The sequence below is a fragment of the Tinamus guttatus genome, unplaced genomic scaffold, assembly GCF_059628265.1.
Source record: "Tinamus guttatus ecotype Peru unplaced genomic scaffold, ASM5962826v1 Tinamus_guttatus_pri_ptg000028l, whole genome shotgun sequence".
Lineage (NCBI taxonomy): Eukaryota > Metazoa > Chordata > Aves > Tinamiformes > Tinamidae > Tinamus > Tinamus guttatus.
In genome coordinates, this window is record NW_028288562.1 from 2,820,654 (window position 1) to 2,842,106 (window position 21,453).

Below are 21,453 nucleotides of genomic sequence, written 5' to 3' on the forward strand. Positions count from 1 at the left end.
ATTTCACTTTGATTAAGAGTGCTATCTAACAGGTTTATTAAAAGTTTTAATAAACATAATAAACTATAGCTCCAGACTTGATCTTTCTTGAAGACACACTACAATAGAAGAAGCCACAGCAGAGACTGCCTTGTCACAAGAAATACAAATACTTGCTGTATGGATGGAGAAATAAGAGGACAAATCTAGTTGTCTAAAAGACAATTCACTGTACACATTTTATTTACAGTTTTGTACACTGTCTTAATATGAATGGGACCGCTTTTCTACTTGAGCCATTTTAACCAAAGCAAAATAACCTAAGTAATACAAAGTGTTAAAATACAGCATAAGATACAAAAACAGACATACTATTTCTAGTAAGGAATGTAAATTATGGTGTTACATTTTAAAAAAAATCCACAATTATGTTTAGGAAATCACACAAACAGATCACTGATTTGACTGAAATGCATAAATTTGTAGCAAAGCTTTGATGTTACAAAAAACAAAAAATTACCAAAGAATGCACAAAATTAATGTTTATTCCACCTTTGTCATATTCCCAGATTCTTCACCAATGTTACATGAGCAAAAACAACTGAAATCAAAATATCACTAATGTTATCAAATAGGGAAAACAAATAAATTAATCTAGCAGCCATCAGCATAGGTTACAGCAAAGATGATGCTGTATAAAAAAATGCTAGAAAACTGTATGCACCATGCTCTTTCCAAACCAGCAAAATGTTACTGCATACAATGCAAATGTAAAACAGAGTAATTTCCTGCAGGTACAGAAATGCAACTTCTTTTCTGAATACTGTGGATAAACAATTGCCTTTTTTTGTAATAGTAACATTTCTATCAAGCTATTACAGAGTGGGCCAGGAAAACCTTTAATGGATTTGTAGGGGGGGAAGGGGAGTTGAAGTGTACTGAAATTGATTCGTAATGGTTACTTCAGCCAAAATAGAAAAAAAAATTGAACACAGAAGTACAAGACAAAGGCGAATGAGACTTCTCACAAATCTTAGCAACATTTAGATGGAAATCAAATTTTAAATGTAGTCCACTCTGCTTTTGAAGAGGCTTTGGTTCAGCTCCCAAATCTCGATTGCTTGACGCAGTCTCCTATGAAAGAATACTCAGAAGGTGTCGTCTTAAACAGTAAACCTATTTTTAGTGGTGGAGCCGCTCTTAGTAGCTGTGTCTGCATGGGACTGATAACCAAGCACTATCTTTGGAGGAAGTCCTAATCTTTCCTTGTATACTCTCCTGGAGAGGAAAAAACAAAAAACAAAACAAAAAACAGTTTAAGCAAAGCTCTTAGGAAAGGATTATAGCAGTGCTATCTATTTTTAGATCTGCTAGTGTCTTTAAGAAATAATAGCTACCTATTTAGGAAGAACTTCACAGGTATGAACAAAAGGCATCACAGAATTTTCCCAGCTTGTCACATCAATTTTCAGTACACAACACTGTATGAAAAGCAACTTAACGTAAGATAGGGCAAGGTTATGCCCAAAAATAATTACTAGGCCTACATAAACGTAGAACAAGGATTCTACTGCATTCACGGGGATTTTATAATATCATCATATTGCATTTGCACTTATCACAACCGCACAGCTATAAGGAAGCCTTGGCCCACCTTTTCAGCAGTATTCAGACAGTAATCTGAACCAAGAAAGCAATTTCCTAGAAGGCAGTACATTTCCTTACCCCACAAGCTCCAGTTGCTCACACTAGCTGCCTTTTTTTCTTTAACTACATACTGAAACCATTTTTGTTAATTCCTTAGTAAAGGCAGGCCCCACTAGATTCACTATGGTACTGGTCATCAGCAGCTACTCAAGAGCTTTCAGGAATAAAACAGCTTTGATCTTGGGATGCAAAGGGAAGCAGCAGTACCCCTCTTCCCCACAGAGGCACACTGCTCTTCCTTGGTATGAGACATATAAATAAGATGCAGAGTTCCAGTGTCTCCAGGTTTCAAGTTCTAAGCCACTGGACAAACCCACTGAACTGCAGGGATTAAGAGAGCTCTATAAAGTTGTCTTAACCTATTAGCATAATACATCAGTTTACAGGATAGTCCAGACTTTAAAATCTAACAGTAAAGTAAAAGCTTAACATGGTTTATTTAGCAGTCATGTCAACCTGACAGCATAAACTTAGGAGACTGAATGAAGTCACCATAACTTACAGTCAATACAAATCACTATATCAGTTTATTTTTACTGGTGGTTGTTAAATGAAGTAATCTTAGTTCCCCCAACAATGGTTAATGCCATTCCAAAATGCACTCAGCATTGTCAGGTTTGACGAAGTTATTCTGTATAAGCAAAGGGTACACATAACAGTGCAGCATGCCTGGTTCTCATCTGTCTTCTGACCTTCCCACAGTCAGAAAAATATTGTATGGGAATTAAATTAGTACTGTAAGTAAGGCAGTCCCCAATGGATCCACACGGCCTAGCTGAGAAGTGTGTCAGAGCCATCCATAAGCACAAGGTATTAGCAAACTACTATGCCTGACAGTTAAAAGGTTTAGCCTAAAACAAGATGTGCTCAGCTGGGAAGGTAATCTATGCCAACCACTGAAAATATTCAAGCAACTGTAGAGTAACTTCAGAACATCAGTACTACAGTGCAAAGAGTCTTCTGGTTTTAGCAATGCTTACTACCTAACAGGTGAGAGTATTATCATGAGTCTGTACTAGGGGAAAATGTGTAAGTTGAGATGACTACTTTCTCTTGGCAGAGCGAAGACTAGTGTACTATTTCTCATAACAAATCCCAGATCAGCCTGGTTATTTGGTTTGTATTTATGCAGAGACAAGAGTGTAGAAAAACATCTGTAAGTTTGATAGCAGATCACTATCCAGCTTACTGAATGTTTTCTGGTGCTCAAAATTTTCTACAAATACTCAGCATGGAATCTCATGTCATGTAAACAGACTGTTTTTAAATGCATTTAATTTCATATATTTGAGACACAGATCACACTACTTACCCTATATGCGTAACAGCATCCCTGTTTTCACATTCAGTTGTCCATATTGCTATTTTATCACCCTTAGTTCTAACATTAACAACAGCACCACATACATCATCACTGTAGTCATCAAACGACTCCCCAATAAGGCACAGCAGCTACGAAATAAAGATGAAGCATTAAAAGGTAGCAGTTTCAAGTCAGAACCCAATTCCATGCAGAAGGCTTCAGTGTCCATAAAACACTTGGAGGACTATTAAATTTAACTGCTAATAGCCACCTGCCATACAGCAATAGTCTCTTGTTTATCAAAGGATCTTTTCAACAGTTAAAATGTTATAAGCAAATGTAAACTCCGTTGCAGTAGATTTTCCTCCGATTTGTTTTGAGTCTTTCAGTTTTTCCTCCTTCTGTCCTGGTAGCTGCAACCTTTAAGTAATATAGTTGGTCATTTATGTAATGTCTCCCCCATAAAATCTAAAAACATGTAAAAATAATATTTAATTATGTTATTCTCTTTAAAAATATACTTACAAACCTTAAAATATACTTACACAAACCTTAAATTTTAAGTGTTTACATTCATTAGCTAGGAAGAACTTGTTAAGAACTACTGGTACAGTGAGCCAGCTACCTGACCTCAGTTCTAAGTATAACAACTCAGAAATAAATTAGGTTGTCAAAATACTATTTAATAAAATGTTGTTTCTTAGCAATACATTCAGAAAGCTTCAGAGTTCCAACAGACTCTAAAGTGAAAATCCGTCACATCAAGAACAGCACTGCAAGTCAAGAATGACTGTAACATGAGATTTCTCCCAACAGATCTCTAACAGCAAAGTTTTTAAATGGCACTGGTGCTACACCTCAGGAATCACAGATTAAGTTAGGTCACATCCCTGTAAAGGAGGCACATTATGAAGGGAGTGCTTAAAAGCTCTCCTTTTAATTTTGTATATAAATAATTTAAATATTTTAAACTGAGAACTTCTGATAGAAAAGAAATCTATCTTCTGCATCCTGTACTAAAGTCTTCCTGCACCTTGAAGTATTCACTTAAAAATGGAAGCCTGTTTACTTCATTTGCATTGTGCATGTTAAATACGCTGTCGATACATTATTTTTTTTTTCAGAATTGCTTTTGACATTTGGAAATTCAAGCCTGTATTGCTACATTTTGAACAAAGCAGGTCTTTCAGCATCACTGACAGCTGCAAGGGCTGACTTCACCAAGGAAGTACAAAACAGACAATGAGTGCTACTTAATAAGTCAAGTATAATTAGACATACTTTAAATGTTACACCCAAATGGAGAACGCACACATTCGCTGAGTAATGAAAACCAAAGATGTTTAAGCTCAAGCCACACACAAACATTTAAAATACCACTGGTCAACGTCCTTAGTACATATACAAGGAGAGAGCACTGCCATGCCCAGAGAACACCAGAGGTAAGTATACCCTTAATGCTCGCAAGTGACATTTACACTTCAAAATGGTAAAGATTAATAAGATTGTTCCACAGGAGAGTGGAAATGGAAGATGCTTTTGATTTTTATTAGAAAAAAGCTGATTAACAACAACTGCTGTTATGAAAAGCAATGAAGTTGCTCCAGTGCATATATCACATTGGCACTTGGGCTCTCTGTCATTACTTGCTACTAATAAAGAGCTAAGTCTTCTAGCCTTAAGTCTATGTACATGCTTTCCAATCAATATGAAGTATGTCCAGAGAGCTGAAAGACCTCGCACAGATATTTAGGTAAGGAGGCCAAATCAAAGAGCACATGGTCCACTTACTCATGTACAACCACATGGCAGGTTAATGAACACCACACTTTCCTCAAACAGCTACAATCTAAAAAAACCCTTGGCAAGTGCTGTGATTTTAGATACTTCTCCTTTGATACCTGAGAGTCATTTTTTCCCTCTAAAGAAACAAGAAGTATTCTAATCTTTAAGTGGGGTGAAGAAAAAGCAACATCAGAGATTTGGTAAGATTTTATTTGCATTGGGCTGACTGTAACCCAGACCTCCCCCTAAAACTCACATCACCTTAGGAACTTCAGGTTGTTTTGAGTTGGCTTCTAAACAACACAATCCTATTGTTTCACAAGACATTTAGTGCCATCCATATAATTACCAGAAGCATACCTATGACAAAAAACCTATTCTAAGATAACGGCAACAAGCTAGTAAGAACTTCTGCAGTGTACAAAATACTGTATTATTACTCCACTGACAGTACAAGAACAGGACGAATAAAGTCAAATCACTTGCTGAAATAAAACCATATCCTGAGAACTGTTCACTTGCAAGAACAAACAATATAGAAGTGTGAATAAAATACTATGCTTCAACAGTTAAGATGGATTTGGGAGTTAGGTTCGAGACAAAATATTAATTTCTAATGGTTCTACAATTATGTCCAACATGCTGCACAGCAAAGGTTAATCTGCCCTGTTGAATTATTCTTATTTCTGCCCTGTATAAGAAAGCAGTCAATGACATACAACTAATTTTACAGTAAATTTCACTACTAAAAAAGTTTCAAATACAGCCTGTCAGTCAGAATACATAGAACAGCTGATGCTACCAGTATTCCAGTTTGCAGCACACAAGAACACCACATCAATTTTAATATTAAATGTAAATGTAAGATTCTTAAGTTGCAACATTAAGGCAATAGTGCTTACTGTCTCTAGCCAGAAGCGATCAAGGTCACTTCTTCTCTGCTGCTTATTTAGTGTAATTAGCCACCGTCCTCCTCGCTTATTTTTTTCATCTTCCCACATGGGTTCAATACCATCCTGCAAAGCACAGTAAAAAAAAATAATTATCTCATTTTTTAAGGGATAATCAAAAGAGAAGTGAAATCTCAAACAGCTACTTAAGAAGAAAATACAGTTTGAGATACATACCTGTTCAGAAATAGTCTCACACCAATACCAAGATTGGCAAAACAATTTAAAGACTGCATCTTTTTTAATGAGCTTTTATTTCTAGAAAGAACTAACACACAAGCAGGAGTTTTGACTACATAATATTCCATTTAAAAAAATACACTGAGAAAAGGCAAAGTTAAACGTTCATTGAACATCCACTTTTTGCTCTACGAAACTATATAAAATCAGTTACATTCCTGAGACACTGTTCTAACTTTTAGCCTTGGGGAGCTTTGGCCAAGTGCTTCACTCGCACATGGAATGGGAATGCTCCCCTTGAGAAGGTGACCTCACTGAAACACACATCTTGGCAGTCTGTCTCAATGACCTCCCACAAGAGTAAGGTGAGAATAACACTTCCCTCCCCCCGCCCTTTTTTGGTAACTGCCATAACCAGGCCCTCTCCAAGCAAATAAAACAAAAAATAGAAAAAACCTTAACCACCACTTAGAAGCCTGTTGAATTCTGATTTGTGTCTCAATGGTCCTGTACTTAATGGCTGTAGACATGCTGAGCCAGCAAACAAGTCAGCTGTGACTCTACCAGTTATGCTGAACTTTACAAAAAGAAAAATTTAAAAATTTAAAAGGCAAGTTAACAATCTGAAGAGAATAGCTCCAGTAAGATATGTCTTAATGGTGGTTTCTCTACACCGCAGAACTTCAGCCAAAACCTAATGAACTGCTCAGTAACACACAGGACAGAAGTGGTGTCAGTTCCCTTTCTCAGACATACAGTCCTCACAGGCAGCTGCAGAGCTCAAACTACATCACCTTGAGAAGAACTCTTAGGAGGTCAAGATTGAAGGACGACAGCAAGAGATCTCAAAGCCTGCAGCTGCTGCTGCTGTACCTGCTTCATCCATTTAAATAATTATATTCTGTCTGATAGACAATAAATCAGTGGTAGAAAACATGCAAGTACTCAGAGGCATTTGGAATTCAAACAAAAACATTTTAAAATAAATATTTAAAATAACCCTGATCCATATATCTTAACCACTGAAAGCCCTACGGCTTCTTCAGGTTTCATTACTGTAACTCCTCAGGCACCTAAAATATTGTTACCTTCCCAAAGCCAAGCATCACAGAGCCTCGTCATTGCCTAAAGCTCCTGGAGTTTACAAACTGCATACACAACCTGCTGAGGAATTCCAGCCACTGGCTATGTTTGAGAAGCAAAGGAGGAAGTAGGAACCAGTACTTAAAGAGATTATCCAAGCATCTGAATCCAAACCACCTGTGTGTTAGAAGCACTTGGGAGAGGTCAGGATTTAACTTAGAGCTCTAGAGAGGCTCTCCACTGCAGACACCAGCCAGGATTTCACATAAAATTTCTCCTTAACTCTTCCTATTATCTGGTTTGAATGGGAAACTACATTCCTTGGCAAGCTCCTGGGTAGAGTTTCCTATTTCATACCTAAGGAACCAGGACACTTATCTCAGGCTGCAGAAATCACAAGGGTTTTGTACACACTGTTAGTATTTTTCCTAAAGCATAGTACTGCAGCCCCTTGAAGCCTCCCAAGGATCTTACAAGACATTTTAACTCCTTTCATGTCACATCAAATGACAGCACTGGAAAAAAAAAAAAAAAAAAATCTTTCCTTTTTTTTTTTTTTTTTTTTTTTTTTTTAAAGAGACTTGAGGTATTTGCACAAACATCCCAGAGCTAAAAGGAAGATAAACATAGCATCAGGTAAAAAACACTCTACAGACAATATGTTTTAAAGTATTTTCATATACTTTAAGTATATGAATATAAGTATATATTCATTATACTTAAGTATATTAATATAGTATATAGTACAGACAATGTGTTTTAAAGTATATTCATATACTATAAGTATATGAGTATATGTTTAAGTATATTCTTGTATATTCAGAACTAGTAACCAGCCTGATTTTGAGAGTTTCTGCTTGAGACTAAAAAATTAACTTTCAGGAAATTTACAACTGTGCTCCCAAACACACAAAGCAAAATATTTGGACAGCATCTTGCTTTGCCAGGAAGCCATCCACCAACACCCCAAACTCAATCACAAAAAGGTTAGGAAGCATACCTTAAAGAGCGAGTAGTCACAACCAGGCATTAAATTACTAGAGAGCTGGATATGGTTGTATAAACTATTGGAGGAAAAAAGCAGGATTAAAATTAAGCATTATCTTAATATACAAAGTTCTTGAAAATTTAAGATATATAACCACATAAAAAATAAGCAGCATTAAAGATTTTTTAAAAGCAATTCTATTATGTATATATTTTTTCAACAGTACAAAAGCATTACTTGAATATCTTTTACATTTAAAGAAGCAGAACAGAAACCAGCTTATGAATACATGCTGAGTTCCTACATTACTGCATATTCCAGAAATCTTTCTACTTCTTTTAAAACTTATTTTGAATAGAAGTCACTGGAAGCACACCTCAAACTTGCACAGCCACAACAGATGTGCAACTTCTCAACTGTGATTGATTTTATATCTTGACTGGAGACATCAAGGTTAAGCACTTTTAACCATACTGTCAGCTCCTGATTATATGAACTCAAGACTCATCCATAACCAACTCTCCCAACAAGCTTCAAAAAAAAAATACTCTCCCATCAAATACCTCCAGGTTGCAAAGTACTGTTCATCACCACCCCCGCAGCAGGGATACAGAAGCTGGTTACAAGAACAGAACCCTATCCTCCTCCAATGACTGCACAGATAAAACACTTGTCTAACACCTTTGGCAGTTATTTCTTCCTTTTTGGTATTAAAAAGGCTGATAGGTCTCATTTTCCCACAAACAAAAAGACTACCCTTAATTTAGTGCTCACATCCAAAGGAGGGTATGCAACAAAAAAAATCTTTACAACCCAACACAGCATGCTGCATTAAGGAAGATAAAGTATACAGTGCATTTTTCTACCCTCTATCTCATGCTGCTTCCATAATGAGTTTTCTCCATATATCCATCACTATGGTAGGCCAAAATATTCCAAGTCATCTGAATACAACTTAAGTAAATCTTTGGAAGGCATGGGTCTCTTCAAAAGCTTTGTTCTTGCTGTTTGAGCCCATCTAATAGCTTTTGCAGACCTTCAATTCAGAAGGAGGGCAGTTTCTTCTATCACCTCTAAAGTTCTTTCAAGGATGTTTTGTTAATTTTCAGTCTCCCAGGACTATGCGCTCCAGATTCAGGCATTCTTGCAGATCTGAACTGAGCCAGCAATCAAGGACAATTTAATCAAGTAGAGAAATTTGGAGCCCAGGATGAGACAATCAACTCCTCTGAACATTTTACAAATTCAGATTAGTATCAGACAGCTACTGCATGAATACAACTTTCTATATCCATGTCATGTATGTACAATTATACACAGTGTCCACAGCAAAGTGTACTTTAAACTGTAAAGAACTTGTGATTAATTCAAAGGCTGCATATTCTACAACATTTTGAAGAACGGGGTAGACCTCACCTTCAACTTCATAAACAACTTCCAGATGTCAAGCTCGAGCAATGAAGTTAAAATATCTTCTTTACATGTTCTGACTTTGGCATAGATACCTACTACAATTGTTATGCAGATTAAAAACATTTACTTACGCCCAGAAATCTTCAACAGTATCAAACTTTGAGATCAGACGAAGATTTGCTTGCCAAGTTTTGCTCTTGTCATTTTTAAAAAACCAAAGTGCCCATCTAAAGAAAACAATGTAGATGAGTATATGAAAATTATATTAAAAATACTATATTAGAAATAATTAAACTAATCGTAAACTCAATAGAGTAGTATAGAAGCCTATTTTTGACGGACTACATGATTCAGTTCTCCAATCCAGTTCTCAACAAATCAACAGTATTTTTGTTCCAGTTAAAAGAATTGTGGGACACTTGATCAACCCATTCATACTTTTTACTTCTGGAAGGAAGCAATTCTGGAAGAGCGGTTCCAAGGCTCTAAATCCCTAAGCCTCAGACATTTCTACTTGTTGACACTTGTAAGATGCTATCTTGTACCTTGCACCCCAAATAGTGGTTATAGTCTGAAATAATGCCAACCATTCAAATTGGGAGCTCCCTTTCCAGTAATTTCTTTGTAAAGGTTAGAAAAGCTAATTACCTCATGTAAGTCCAAAAACTATAAATACCATGAAGCTTTTCTGAACATTCATGGAGAACCTCAGTTTAAAAGGGGAAGTTGCTTTAACCTTGCAAATGACATTTGTAAAATTTCCAACTTTTAACCTCTATTTTCAGGTCTGTATGTGTGAAGGTCAGACTGAAGGAAGTTTCTCACTCAGCTCTCAACACTATCTCCACTAAACACAAATTTCAAAACAGAACAAACTGAACCATTAAACACACTTGAAATGAACAGGGCAGATGCTCTTCGCTGATCTAAAAAATATGACTTAAAATGCTGGAAAGTAGTATCTGATGAAACATTTACCATATAAGCTTATATCTCATTTTGACAGTTTCAGCATTGCCAAGATACCATAAATTAGAACTAGACTTCGGTTTTTCTCTCTCACGGGAGCGTATTTAAGAAGTTGGCAAACACCAGTATTATTTTGAGTCCTTTCATGACTTGAGTATTTTCAACCTGACCATTACGGTGCTTTTCGACTTACTGCCACTTGGAGAGAATGACTTTCTATCTGCCCTGTTTGAAGCACTTGCATCTTACCAAGTGGATTTTCTGTCCCTTTAGTTCAGTTTAGAAGCTGAAAAATCTACGTGGCAGAAGGTCAAATCATGCTCTTCAAGTACAAAGCTTCTTGGTAAAATTGTTGGTAAGAAGGCTTGGGTTTTTTGGCTTTTCATAACTCAATTTTTCACCCACGTTTCAGGAAAAAAAAAGATTATGTGTCTTTTTAATGATACAAATATCCATTTTTAAGATTTTTGGGGAGTTTCTTCTGCTGTACTTCCTACGGATAGTGACAACTATTATCATATATACCAACCATTCAGATCACACACATCTAAACTTTAACTGATGGACATGGCTTCTAGCACAGTAGCTTCAAAGCCAAAATTAAAACTTATTTGATCAGAATTAAGAACAAGAGTCCTTTACCTCTGACACCTTAATAGCTGGAATGAGATTTTCAAGTTCTGCTTGGTAGCAGCTTCATCTCAGGGATCAATTCTTAAGTAAATCAGGCAATATGAGCTCTACTTTCCATTATTTGGCTACAGAATTGCCTCAAAAATTTGCAAGAGATTTCAATTTCTATGACAACACTACTTGAACAGGTTCTAAATTACAACACGATCAAATTCTATTTTCTCTGTAACTTTATTCACAGTAAAAATCTCAAAGCCACCACTGAAACACCACAGAAACTGCAAGAAAAGGTAGGCAAGGTCAAATGAAACAAAAGTTAAGTTTTTAAAACCATGCGCAATCTTGATTCCTTGGCAAAATTACCATCATACTTCCAAACTATTCACCTGTTTTGTAGTGGATGCTTAATATACTGTTCAGGGCTGGCAACCTCCTGGCTAGGTGCTGTAGGTGCTGGCTCGGTTTTCTCCTCTTCTGAAGGCTGAGGATTGGGAGTGGTTTCCTGTTTGAAAAAAGTAATTAATTTCTTTTCAATTTTATTAAAGAAATTTAGTTCTTTGAAGTAACTTTAAGAAGAGGAACTAAGAGTTCCTCTAATTCACTCTGGATTATGGGGCTTAGTCACCTAACAGAAGCACAGTATTTGCATCACTATTCATCAGCATCCAAACAGGTCTTTGATACTAACTGCATGAATTCATATTGCGCTGCTCATCCATTTACTTCCTGTGCCTTTGCTTCCTGCATGGTTTACCTAACACTCATCTTGCTTTGAAACGCAGCTTTGAGAGGTGCTTCAGGAATACACAAGACACTTATAGAATACGTATCTCTAAATTAATTCCCCAAACAATAATAATTTCAGAAGAAAAATAAGAATTACTTTTTGCCCCATTTCAGACAAAACAACTGAAAATGAACTTACAAGCCACGCTTAGTCAGAAGATTAATGTGTCTATAAATCCTAAACAGGATTAGAACTCTCAGGTTTAAAATCCAAGTGTTACTGTCAGCTTAAGAAAAACAAACAAGCAAAGAACAAACGCAAAAAAAAACAACATTTCAAACAAAACTTTAATTGGACATATAATTTATCATAGATTAAGCTGATTTTAAGTATTCTTTTCAGAATGCCACAGAAAGTGCTAGACAGATCAAACACACTAATACCAAGTGACATAATATATTCCCATCGCATGTGAACCCCCCAAGCTTGTCATTCAGTTCCAAAAGCCACTGTGTCAGGTTTGAAATTCTAATGCCATTCCTTCAAATCAAGGAACACAAAGCTTTATTGTCAGGCCAAATGTTCCCTCTAGTTACCACCATCTCCCCTAATTTGCAATCCTTTCTAGAATATTGCAGAGACAAGGAACGAAGACTATAGCTCATTCCCCACTGTTAACACACAGAAAAAAGTCATCTGTCTATGTGCAGCTGACTGCACAAAAGCAGCACTTCAGTGACACCAAGTACTAACTACAGCAGACAAATACTATAGACATCCCCAAATGCAGCAATACAAAAATAGTACTCAAAGATGAGTTTAGATGTTGTGGTCTAAAAAAAAGCAATATAAAAATGGACTAAGTTATGCTAAGCCATGTAGTTAAGGGAACAATTTGCTCACATCTCCCAAATTCAGTTTATCACCATCTAAGCTGCTGGAGAGTGGACTAGATCTGAAGTGATATCAGAAACACTTCACAATGCCAGCCAGCCATTATAAAAGGAAAATCCCTATTGAAAATCCAGATGTGACTCAACAAGATTTTCCTTTTATAATCAATATATTTAATTGTATTAAATTAAATGCAATTTTATTACATTTAGTTGTATTATACTGTGTTTTACTTGAGAGAAATTATATCACTAAGCTCAAAAATAATCAAGTATCACCTAGCAAAGTTCAAAAGCTAGAAATACTACATAAATCAAATTAAAAGGGGTTTCACATGCTCCCATGTGCACAGAGAAAAGACAGAAACAGAAAGGCTCAACAAAAGCGGTGACAATTAGGATGCTGTTTTGATTTATAACTCAAGGTGCAGGTAGTGTTGCAGGATTAGGCTTTTCACACAACGGCTGTACAATTTCCTTCCTCTATTTTTCTTACTAAAAGTAAACACTTTCTGAAAAGCCCAATTAGGCACATCACTGACAAATCCACAGTAGTAGGCAGTGTTTTAAAGAATCTGTCAAATCTTTCAGTGCAATACACAGCAAAAAAAAAATCCACAGTTCTGGAAAAAAAAATAAGCAGAATATCCATAAATGCTTCAAGCTCTCTCAAATAAAATCCCTAGTACACTTAAGAATTCCACAAAACAAACTAAGTTGGTCTTTGCCAAATACACCAAACAAACATTTTGATATTTCCTCCTCCAACAAAACAGTATTCTGCATTACATGACAGCATGGCCAAAAAGTTCACATAATGACAACCTGCAATAAGATAAGCCAGAGAAACATTTCACTTACAAGTACAAAAAGCAGAAATATAGCCAATATTTAAAAAGAAAAAGAAACATAAAAAACATGCATTAGATGTCATAGTGTCTGTTTTATTCACAGTACTCAACAGTATTTTGCAAAATACAGTTGGGATTTGCAATAGATTTACAAAGACTATTACACTATAATCTATGATATCAAATAGACTCTTGATGAATGCAGAGTCCTGAGCTATAGAGCATCTCATTCATACCTGCTCAGCAAATAGCCTTCCATATCTGAAAGAATAATCCTAAAGTCTTTCTGATTACACACACTCATTCTAGATTGTTATGGTACTTCTGAAAGGAACAGTGCAAAGCTACCAAGCAAATGCAGGGCTGACAAATAAATGCAATTTCACAAATCTTTAATGTCAGACAACATTGAAAAGGATTAAGGTAGCACCTGCATAGTACAGCTTATTAAAAAAAAAAAAAAAGCGCAATGAGCCTCAGTTCCTGCCCAGCATACCAAACCAATGTTACCATTCATAAGGTGACCAACCAGTGTTCAAAGATCCTACCTGGGCAAATGGAAGAGATTTGACTCTGCACAAACATTTTAGTCAAGCTGCTACAGTAACAAGTAGCTTATCATATTTTGAAAGCTACACAGCAGTAACGAACTCAGCTTTACCACTATTTCAAGCTGTTGTCACAGCCACCTCACTTTCAAGGTCTAGCTAACTATCATCTTGATGCAGGATGAAGTGAATTCCCTCAAAAGTAGCATGAGATTTTTCACCACAAGGCTGACCATCAAGAATAAGCTCAGTTGTACAGGCTGTAACAAATTTGGGAAAAGGCACGAAGCTGGAACCAGAGCTTTCTATCATAAAGCCATTTTCCAATTGTTTACAGATGCAGGCTTAAAGTAGTCAGTTCACTACCTTTTATTTTCCACTGCCATCCTGGGAAACAGAAAAAAAGCACAAGTACTAAGGAAACATCATTTCCTTTTTTAGCTGGTTAATCATACAGGCTCCCATTTCTTTCTCTCTCATACTCTTCTCACTATTCTAACCACCAAGTTCAAGTATTTACACACATCCAAGTGAAGCTCTTCTCGCCATTAGTCAAACACCAAGTGTGTAGGTTCACTAACCGCCATTCGAAGTTCACTACTGATGTCCAACTACCAAAATCATCTAACAAATTAGAAACATGAAACAATAAGGTGGTAAAAGATCCTGTAAATATCGCATCACTTATTGTTATATTACACACATTTTACCAATTCACATCTTGAAATTTGCCAAGTGCTACTCTAACTTACCAAACCCAAACTGTCTTCAGCAGCAGTTGATGGACTGCCAAATTTAAAGTCTCACAACACGTAGTGTAATAACTAATGTGATCTTTAACCTAAAGTTGAATTTCAGCCTACTATTAAACTAAGCCATCACTACGCTAGCTGCTTTTTGAATAGATAGAACAAAATAGGGTAGCACGACCAGCTAAACTGGAAGGTTTCACATGCTGGTCCTACTCTTCATAGAGAACATAATTACGAGTGACATTTATTCACTACCCACATACTTTTTGATGTAGGAATCAGCCTGCAGAAGTCTAGGAAACATTTGCCTACTCAGCATTTAACAACCATGCATATCTGCACGTTACCCAGTTTCTGACACTTGGGGATTTAATTGGTGTCATTACTGTTTCTCCACAGCACATTATGACCAACATATCAAAGGGAGGTGCGTGTCACCAAGACAAGAAATAAACAGCACCTCCAGTCAAAACTGCTTAATCAGGTTTGACACTTTGGGAACACAGCTTGCTTGACTGGGTTCCTCCAAGTGCTTTCAGCTACTGCCCATACCACATGCACATCATCTAATACCTATGGGAGATGGTTAGGAAAAAGTGACATTTAGGTTCCCAAAGCACACGACACATCACTATGATGCATTCTGTGTAAAATGGTAGAGAGTCCACTGCTAGACAAAGCTTTCAAAGTTTTCTTGAATGAAGCCAAAATAAGGTGGATCCGACAGCTTTAGGTTCTTCTTTAGTGCTTCCAACAGAATGAGAAAAATGCATTTTCCAGTCATCCCATCATAAAAAGAATGTGATTTATATCTTAGTATCCATGCTTCTGGCAGATAACTATTGCTACACTACAACTAGAATAACAACTCATGAAGTAAATTATATATATATATATAAAGATCAAGATCTCTGTATGAATAAAGCACTTAAGACCAAAAACTAAAGCAGGGGAACCGACTTAAATACAGCCACAAGCAAATGTTACATGCTATATTAAACAAAGCACATGCTCTATTCCTTCGGCCAGCAGCAATTCAAGAACTGATATGTAAGTCTGAGCAGTGAACAAACACACAGAGGAAAAAATATAAATTATGCATTTTACCCACTGGAACAGAGGTACCAATAGTCACCTGTTACAAATTATCCTCAGCTCAAATGACTTAGGGACACAAAACATCTAATAGCTAATTTCGCCCCCGCTCCACCCACTTTGACACAGCAGGTATAAAAAGCATCTTTAATTACTGCAAGTCTGAAAAACTTTGAGACACTCTTTCAACTAAGCACAATATTTTATTTCCTCCGCTGAAAATTTAAGATACTTAGAGTCGTAATTTAAAACAAAAAATTTAATGAACATACATTCAAGATTTCAGGCTCCAACCACCAAAAAAGTACTGGACATGCCAGCAGTAAAATTACTGAAAAGCAGACAATGTACATAAATTATTCAAATTCACTGCATGCAAGAAAATCTGAAGAATGCAGTTTAAAAGACTATTAAACAACTCTTATCCGCATTTAGACAAAGCATTACTTAGTTGTATTTTTTCAGACTTATGTCCACTGTATTAAAAATCAAGGACAATTGTAATTTTAAAGCAGTTAAAAACATTTCTATTCCATAGGACACTCAAATCTGTTACTAAATGATATTCCACACATTTAGTATTTTAACAGTAAGAACATCCTAAAAAGAACTACGTTCTAGAACTTTAAGAAATGAGTGATCTCAAAAAATTTTGTTAAACTTTTAGTTCTCAAAAATATCATTTTTAAAAAACGAAAGATTTTGCCTAAGAGTCACCTGAATTCACTTTTAAACACTATCTCCCCTGATTACTGATAGCAATTTGAGCTACAGCAGCTCACTACCAACATTAAGGCAAAAATACCTAGCAGCAAGAGTAAGTCTAAGGCTGAATCCGGCTACGCTTAATTCACATGCAAAATCCTTGTTGCTAATACAAAAGAAAAATCTTTCATTGTATCTTTAATTTTTGGAATATTTTGAAATAAACTTCTCAAACTTTTGAGGTTATACACTAGTTTGTAGAGTCTGCTAGCATTTAGAAACAATAGTTTCATTGTAGGGAAATATTCATTTATTTCTAAATTTTACCTATCTGCAATAAGTTGGATAGACAAGTGTTTTTCAAATTACACATTAGTCACAAATGAAGACACCTGCATACCTTACCTTTAGAGGGTAGAGTTGAATTCAAAAGTGCATTTATGTAAATACAGCCACCATGACACAAAAATTAGAGAACCATAATGCCCATTTTCCAGTTAGGGATAAGGGATAGATGCTCCCATACAATTAACTTTCATGCACTTTCTAGTTATGGTCTTTGCTTAGATAAATTTTAAAGTCACCTTTGGTAAACTACTGTTTACCAAAGCATTACTATTGGCTTTGTTTTTGACTTTGTAGACTTTGTACACTGTTATCCGATAAGCCTCATAGGTTCCAAAAGTGACCACACATTAATCTCGGAAATATAGAACACATTCCTGCATATTCTTGCAAATTCTGATAGAACAGCGTTATAAGAGAAGCCTGAGTGGGTAGCAAAAGATAAACTGACCATTTTAGTTTTTCAGTTTTGCAAAGGCTGAAAGTTTTTCCTGCAGTAGAGATGTGAATCACAGCAGAACAGGTTTATCTTTCCTTACAGCAGGCTTGCATTTCTTAGTGGGTTCCACAGTGCCCTTTAAGAGTATTCCAACCAGAAGCCTCAGCATTCCTGACTAGTTCCAAGAATACTTGTCCATCCTCTCAACATTTAAAACTATGTTACATGTGACAACAACAAGGTGTTAGAAAGAAAAAAAGAGAAATATTTATTTCAGTAGTATCCCCACTTGGGAGGGGATGGTGGAAATCCCCACACATTCATTAGTGCTTTGCATTGTTTCAGATACATTTTCAGACTAGGGAAGCAACATCCTAAGTGATCTGGCCATACAGGACAAAAAGGGGTACCTGACATTTCCCTTTTCTTTCATTCCCTAACTTATTTCCCCCTTTGTGTATAAGAATCATTGAAGCAAGGTTACTTCTCAGTTACACAAAATACTTAACGCAAAGTAATTCTTACTGCAAGATGTTTACTATAGATGTGACACATCTCTTCAAACCAAGGTACAGATTTTGAAGGTGAGCAATAGAAAGGCATCCATACAAGATTGAAGAAGCAATCACATACAACTAATCCTACATACAACTCAACTACTCAAGTCCAGATCATGCGCTATTCTTAAAACATCTATGAATTCGGTCATCAGGTAAGATCAAATTTAAGTTTAGGTAGAAATGTCAGCCACCTAAAAGAATAAAAAGAAAATGTGTTATTTAAATGCATTTGAAAATAAGGAGGCATAGCATGCATTTGCTTCATGGCAGAACAGTCAACATCAGCCTTTCTTAAACTGTCTGAAGTGTTGCCTTGCCTTCTGCTTTTACTGGGTCAGAATGACTGCGTCACTCTGAGTTAAACCACATTTGGGAACTAATCCTGCTAGAAAAATGGTATAGCAAAATAAATTGCTTATTTTGGTCTAAATTAGGCCCCAGATCTACTTCAAAATGCAACTACACAAGCATGCAAAAATAACAGAGAGCACGGGCACAAGCTTATGCCAGCACTGGAATCAAGTGAGGCACAGAACCAGGTCTTCAGTGTGGCTGCAATTTCCAGTGGGTATCAGCATTACAAATAATTTATCACAACTGCTAAGCCCTGTGATGATCACTGAACACCTAAGACAGAATGCTCTCATCTTCAGAAACATGGGCTGAAGCTTAGAAAGATCAGACCTCAGAAGTGAAAATAAATGTTTGAGACTATGGCCCAAGAACATGGGAAAGCTGCCTGCTGGGGGTGTTCCAGGTCACCATCTAACAATCCACATTCTTCTGCTTCAGAACCAATAGTCAAAGAATTTACATCTGCTGACCACTTTTAGTTTTTCCTGTATTCAACTTTTGTTCTTGTCCAGAGAATAAAATTGTAAGATCACCAGCACTGCTTAAGACCATCTCTCTAGCAATCTAAAATGTCTGCATTTAAAAAGAGTGAGCTGACTTCTGTAGTTAAATATTTTCTATCTAAAGACTACACAGAGCCTCTCTAAAGTAGACACTAATTGTAGATTGTGGAACAGAAGCAACAAGAGGTTACCATCCATAAACTTATCGTTTTCTTTAAGGCCCAGCACAAGGTCCTCCACTGCCCATCCTCCATGACACACAAGTATGTGCAATTACATTGACAATTACCAGCCCATGGCCAGCTCTGCCTCAATCCTTCAGGGAGGTGCAGGTCGGGACAGTAATTATGAAACGCTGCACAGTTTCACAAACACGACTTAATACGCAGGGAGAAAGAAGGAAAACGTTTAATTAAGCATCTTACAGAAGTGAGTCTACAGAAAGCTAAAAAAATAAGGAGCACGAGTTTGATCCAGAAAGGCATAATCAGCCAAAAAATAAAATAAATAAAATAAAACAAAGCCAGAAGATGCGTTTGCATTGCATATAAAAGCTCATCAGCCACGCCGTTTTCTTTATTTCAGTAGCCTAAACACAGAGTAGCTGCCACCAAGTTGGAGCCCCTCGGGTCAGTCCAGCTCATAGCAATGGCGCATTGCCCGGGCACAAGGCACCCTCCGCCGCAAGCCTGCGGATATTACGGCGGCCGGGGAGCGGGAGGCCGGGCTGCTCACAGAGCTGCGCCACGGGGCCGGCAGCCGCCGCCGCCATCGCGGCGCGGGCTCGAGTGACAGGGAGGATAAAGGACCGACGGCGGGCGCCTTGCGGCACAGAGCAACATGGCCACCCCCAGCGCGCCACATGAGCGGCGCGCGGCCCCGGCGGCTCCTCCTCCTCCGGCTCCACTCGCGCCGCGAGGGCGGCCGGGCCGCGGGGGAGCCGCCGCCGCCGCCGCACAATGGGCGCCAGGGCGGCGAGCGCCGCTCGCGCGCAGGCCCCCGCGCGCTCTTCTTCCCTCACCAACGGCCGTAACGGCCACTCCGCTCCCGCGCACCGGTGACGGCACAGACCCAACGGCCCCCCGCAACCGTGCGCCCGCCCAGACCGGCGCCTCTCCCCTCCCCCGCGCCGTGCGTGCGCGCTGCTCGCCGGCCCCGGCACCCGCCGCCCTCCTCCTTCCCGTGTTGTTCCCGTCCCCTCGCGCCGCACCCGCGCGCCGCCCGGTGCGTGGGCGATGCCGGAGGAAGGCGAGGAGCCGGCGGACGGGAGGAAGCAGCGCGGCACTCACCGGTTCCACAGTCGCCATCTTAGGATCGATATGGCCGCACCAGCGCCGCGGGGAGGGGAAGGGGCGGGCGTGGGCAGCGGCGGGGAAAAAGAGCACGTTCAAACGCGATTGGCTGACGGAGGTCACGTGAGCTGCGCGGCCGTTGGAGGGGCGGGCGGCGGCCGCGCGGGCGCGGCGCCTGCCGGGAGCTGTAGGCCCCGCACGCGGAGCACGCCGGGAGCACCGCCCCTTTGCCGCTTGGCGCGCGGGGCGCCGTCACGTGCGCAGGAAGGGGCGGGCAGCGCGAAGCGGGCGCTGACCCCTAGCGGCCGCGTCGGGGTGGCGCGCGCACGCGCACAATGCGGCCGCGCGGCGCCCTCCCGTGATGCTGCGCGCGGCGGGCGGCCGTTGCCGCCTCGCTTTGAAACGAGCGTCGGCAACGGCTTCCCGCTCGCAGTCACGGGACAAAACGGTCCTCCTTCGAGGCAGGGAGTCGCGAGCGTCTGGAGACTTTAATACACTTACGTTCTGAGAAATCAGCAATATCACTATTCATGTACATTACTCAGTGGGTTTTTTTTTTTTAAAGGAAGAAATACAGAATAGCAACAACTGGCCTGTCAAAATAGCCAGTGGAGTGTTAAGACAAATAGACACAGAACATCATCAGAAACAGTGTAATCCTCCCCATACGCTACTTTAGAAGACTAAATAAGGCTCTAGCAGCCAGAAAGCCAGACTGCTGGTCACAAAATGGAGCTAAGACAGAGCTAAGACAAAAGGAGGTAATAGAAGGGATAGGAAATATTGAACTTAAAGGAAAGTGGGAGCATATGACAACAACAGCAAGCGTAAACACAGAATAGTCTTATGGACCCATTTATAAATCTTTTTTAACAACACTGGATGTATGGCTTGTTTTGTGCATATGAACACATATTTTGAGAGAAGTGTTTTTTATCCTCTTATTTTTGCTCCTATTTTTTCAGAAGATAGTATCTCTGCATACAGAATTTGCAGAGGTGTGGTCCTGGAAGAAGGTCATAGGTAGAAACGTGGTCATTTTAAAACCACAAAATCTTGACTCCTGGGATGTTGCCTTCACTGCTTTAGCTGACTCAGTCCTACTTTACATTACATTTCTGACCCTAATTAGAAGGATTGCAGCAGCTCCACCGCTCCTTGGCCCTCGATTAAATAAAATAGGAGTTAGGAGAAATTTAATCCAGCCACAGCGGCAGAAAAATACTACTTTGCTCTATGGAAATAGCAGGCTGTAGGAAATCAAGCACCAAATAAGAGCTACCACAGCTCGGATTTATGATGGTTCTGCAGGAAATCAGGAGGCTTTAAAAGATATCTGAAGAGCCACAGTATTCCTACCTTACAAGGATCTAAAAAGTAAATCAAACTATTTTAAGAA

General features: G+C 38.6%; 1 protein-coding gene across 1 annotated transcript; it reads right to left on the reverse strand.

Annotated features, from left to right (window-relative positions):
* Positions 1–189: 189 nt before the first annotated feature.
* On the reverse strand, positions 190–20,098 carry EIF4E (eukaryotic translation initiation factor 4E). Its single transcript, XM_088529412.1, has 7 exons — positions 20,052–20,098; positions 11,377–11,492; positions 9,520–9,615; positions 7,988–8,051; positions 5,677–5,790; positions 2,999–3,138; positions 190–1,257 (listed from the first exon to the last, which is right to left on the reverse strand). The coding sequence occupies exons 1-7, from the start codon at positions 20,067–20,069 to the stop codon at positions 1,143–1,145; spliced, it is 663 nt and encodes a 220-aa protein (XP_088385538.1). The 5' UTR covers positions 20,070–20,098; the 3' UTR covers positions 190–1,142.
* Between the last annotated feature and the right edge of the window lie 1,355 nt (positions 20,099–21,453).

Coding starts and splice junctions, on each gene's coding strand:
- EIF4E (XM_088529412.1), bottom strand. Junction 9,616..11,376: donor AAGCATCCACTACAAAACAG/GTGAATAGTTTG, acceptor TGTTTTCTTTAG/ATGGGCACTTTGGTTTTTTA. Junction 3,139..5,676: donor ATCGCTTCTGGCTAGAGACA/GTAAGCACTATT, acceptor TTTATTTCGTAG/CTGCTGTGCCTTATTGGGGA.